Here is a 4,075-nt window from a genome sequence, read left to right as displayed (position 1 = left end):
TGTGTGTGTGTGTGTGTGTGTGTGTGTGTGTGTGTGTGTGTGTGTGTGTGTGTGTGTGTGTGTGGGGTAATGTTTTCCTTTTTCAAATATCAATATGTTCAAAACGTGTTTTTTTTTGCTAGAAATATTGAAAAATAAATATAAAAAATGTCTTTTGTGAACCAAAATATAATACTATTATACAAGTGATATTTCTTAACCAAAATGGCATAAAAACACATTTTTCTAATAAGCGTCATTTTTGACCCACTAATGGAAGAGTGTAGAGTCCAATCACTCGTGCATCTAAGGGATAAAAGGGGACATATTCTTCGGTTTTAGTTGAGCTTCTGCTTTGGTTTTAACTTGAACATATTAATGACGCTTAGTTTTGGTCTCTTTAAGGCCCCCTCCTAAAAAACATCAGCTTGCTCTGATTGGCTGGCAAGACAAAGATGGTGCCCCTTGGCAAAGTTAGCTAATCGGTTGTTGAATCACATGTTTTCTGATCTAATAGGAAAACCACTAAAAACCCTAAGTACAAAAGTACATTTAGTGTGTGTGTGTGTGTGTGTGTGTGTGTGTGTGTGTGTGTGTGTGTGTGTGTGTGTGTGTGTGTGTGTGTGTGTGTGTACTGACCGCGTCACTGGAAGTGGAGATGGAGGAGGAGGAAGGCGACAGAGGGGAGGAGGGAGAGGAGCGCAGGGAAGGGGACGGCGAGGAGGAGTTCGAGGAGGTTTTGCTACAGGGCGCCGACGGTAAAACAACAACATCTTCATCTTCGTCGTCATCTTCATCATCCGGGACGTTGTTGTTGCACTCATCGAGCTGCTTGGACTCAAACTGCCTGACGTCATTTTCTGCAGAAACGGAGAAGAGAGACGTAAGACAAAATAATAACACGTTGCTTTCTATTTTTGACATTTCCTGCAACGCATATTATTGGTAATCCTGTATTTTCAAATTGTCCAAAATAACAAAAATGTACAATCAAAAGATATTATCATTATTTCTGTGGATTTAATGACTAAGTGGGTAAAAGCTAATTAACAAACAGTGCAGTTAAATCATACAAGTGACATAACATTACTGTAACGCTGCCTTTAAAACCAGACAGACTAGTACCATATAACCATAGAGATGAATATCAATCAATGGGCCCAGTCTTAATAAAGCCATGCTGCCGGGACCAGTAGCTGGAAATAATAACCCTTCTTTACCTCTCTTAGATTTAGAGTCAATATTTAGATGCAATATGATTCAAAGATATATATGTTAAGAAATGTAAGGAGTTTGGTCGTACTGTTGAGCGGCAGGTCGTTCTGAGACGGGCTCCCCCAGTTCTTCCGGATCCATTCCCTGTAGTCGTCCACTTCCTGTGTGACTCGGATGATTCGACCCAGTATGCTGCGATGGGAAACAGAGAGAGGTAAACCTGTTAAACCAGTGTGTGTACAGCGGTCTGAAAACATGGTACTGTGCCCTGTAGGGCCGGGCGATAAGTCACATAAACTCAATGTGTCACGGCCTACGTACTATCGACAATATGACGATAGCGCCAACATTAAGAAACTGGTACTTTTTGACACGAGACTTGCTTTGGGGCTTTGCTCCTCTTGCTCTCTCCCATTGCCCTCTCTTTCTCTCACAGACATAAAGAAACGATATGTCACACCTCTCAAAACCAGGAGTTAAACTAAAATGCGTGCTCTGCCCCCAAATAACGCGTCTGCATATCACATCAAGCGCTCCCTAAACTTAAAGCCACACAGCAGCCAATATGGAGATTTTCTGACTTTTAGCAAGATTTATTTTATTCATTTATGCCGTCATTGTATTATTTGTACAACCATATATCACAACATGTATATACTGTAACCTCATACAGGTTGGTTGGATGCCAGCTGTATTTCATTGTACTATGTGCTATGACCATGGAGTGGTGCAGGAATGAGTCCTAAAACCTGATAAGTCAGCATTTCATCACTTATTGTTCTCTTGTCTCCAAGGCAAATCCACATTTCTGCACCACTCAATAAAGTTGAATGTAATCAGATCTCACCTCTCGGTCTCGTTGTTGGGGTAGTATTTGGCGATGGGGGACACGGCGTGGCTGAGCACCACGTAGGCGTAGTCAAACGCCTGCTTCACCTGCATGGCCCCGTATGAACTGCGACCCACATCGTTATCTGTTGGCAACAAATCGGACGGTGAGTTTGTGTGAATGCGAGACACACGATATGCTTAAGGGCCACACGTACAGAAAAATATACGAAGGGCCGGGCCACTCACTAGAGGTATATCGCCTCATAAGTTAGCAAAATCAATCAAATGTAGGTACATGATGCTTAGTGAGTGTTTAGCTCATGCCTTGAAACAGAAGCCTCAGATGGATTATAATAAGGAGAATTAGGAAGGGTGTATTTCAAGCTTGTAAATAAGTCATTGGGCTTTTTCTTATTCACTAAGATATGTTAGAAAATGTCTCCAACTTGAATTGACTGAATGTATTTGAAAAGTGGTATCAACACATGAGTACTACGGTGTAATACATTTTTACATTTAGAGTTAGTTTGGACACCCCTGACCTAACCCTTTTTCCTCCTCCGTGTCCACTGTTCCCACCTGGCTGCAGAGGGTCCTCGATGTAGAGCATGGAGGGCCTGTAGCTGTCCATGCTCCTCTGAACCTCGTCTTTGGCCACGTAGCAGCCTCCGTCAGCGATCCGGATGCCTGTCTTCAGATAGTTGAAGTGGCGACCGTAGAGCTCAAAGAACTCGATGAGCAGAACGCCAAAGTTGATGTTGGGACTGCACACATCCTCCCTGTAGTGAAGCTGGAAGGTAACACAGCACCACGTCAGGGTTATTGAAAAAGTGAGTTAATTGAAAAAGGAATTGAAGCGTGAGCACAAACGTTTTGCAATGTTTTCACTGAAGGCGGCAGATCGTTGTGATTCGGGTTTACTCCTCAGAGTTTTGAGGATTTTTCTGAAAAGCTATTCAGACGGATACAAATAAAGCTACTAAAGTTTAAGGGCCAAATATCAGTTTTTCATAAGGAAGAAAAAAACCAAAAAATTATTAAAAACTAGGGGTGCGCTGATAACGGCTAAATCAATGGATCAGACATCAAAAAATAAATAAAACAAACTATAAAAAGTTTAGATAAAAGCAGCTTCTGTACTATTATTTGTGTGCTGCCAGCGCTTGGTGCGTGTGGGAACCCTGGCAGCTGAGTTCTGGATGTACTGGAGCCTAGTGTCCAGGTGTTTTTTAAAAAAAACGTTTTGGACATAAAAAGTGTCTCTGAGCGCTCCCTAATAAAGACATTGAAGCTCTGGTGGACGACGGAGCGTCTCTTACCTGCAGGAAGCTGACAGCCATGAGGAAGAGGCTGTAGGAGCCGATCCCTCCGGTGAAGACCTCGTTCAGGTCCCTCTGCAGGAGGAACTGCTTCAGCACCAGCACCAGGTAAGGCAGCACGGGGTATTTCTGCAGGGAGAGACAGGGAGGAATAAATGTACATGCATGCAGCGCCCTCTGGGGGAGAACAGGAAGTTAGAAAAACAGGATTTTGTGTGTTCTGTCATACTAATGAGTAGTATATGGAAAGCCAACTTGAGATTGGCTTATTCTCATATTGCCTGAATGAAAACATTACCTTTATGTGCCACAGAAGACAATTAAACTCCATTAATGTTTTTATGTATCTCCTGTGATGTTAAACGTGTTAAAAAGTGTTGTTTAAAACTGAAAATGCTACTAAGAACCACTTTATTGAATCACTCTGCAATAAACACTTCTCTTGTTAATGCTGCTATACACATTTTGTATTTAACTTTCAAATGTGCACAGCTCTCCACTTTAACATGTAATAAACCGCACTGTGATTGAAATGTTTCTCATAGTTTCACTTTATTCTGTATTTATATTCATCATAATAGTTTCTCTGTTTTTTTATTTACAATTTGGATTTTTACAACAGTTCTATTTTCTCTGTTTTTCTGTAGTGGCAACATAGTGAGGAAGAATATAAGCCAATCAGCTGAAAGTAACTGAAGCTGTAAAAAGTAGAATGCAGCCTCCAAAGTAAA

At 41.5% G+C, this 4,075-nt stretch overlaps 1 protein-coding gene across 1 annotated transcript; it reads right to left on the bottom strand.

The window, feature by feature from the left end:
• Window positions 1-618: 618 nt before the first annotated feature.
• tent4b (terminal nucleotidyltransferase 4B) lies at window positions 619-3,473 on the bottom strand (the record flags this gene model as incomplete). Its single annotated transcript, XM_010766816.1, has 5 exons — window positions 619-839; window positions 1,283-1,386; window positions 2,042-2,168; window positions 2,605-2,815; window positions 3,345-3,473. Coding segments are annotated over 5 exons (792 nt in total), but the record flags the coding sequence as incomplete, so codon positions are not given.
• Between the last annotated feature and the right edge of the window lie 602 nt (window positions 3,474-4,075).

This window comes from Notothenia coriiceps, unplaced genomic scaffold, assembly GCF_000735185.1.
Source record: "Notothenia coriiceps isolate Sejong01 unplaced genomic scaffold, NC01 NC01_scaffold00003702, whole genome shotgun sequence".
Taxonomy (NCBI): domain Eukaryota; kingdom Metazoa; phylum Chordata; class Actinopteri; order Perciformes; family Nototheniidae; genus Notothenia; species Notothenia coriiceps.
Note: the sequence above shows the minus strand (reverse complement) of the source record. Positions and strands in the feature narration are given on the sequence as shown.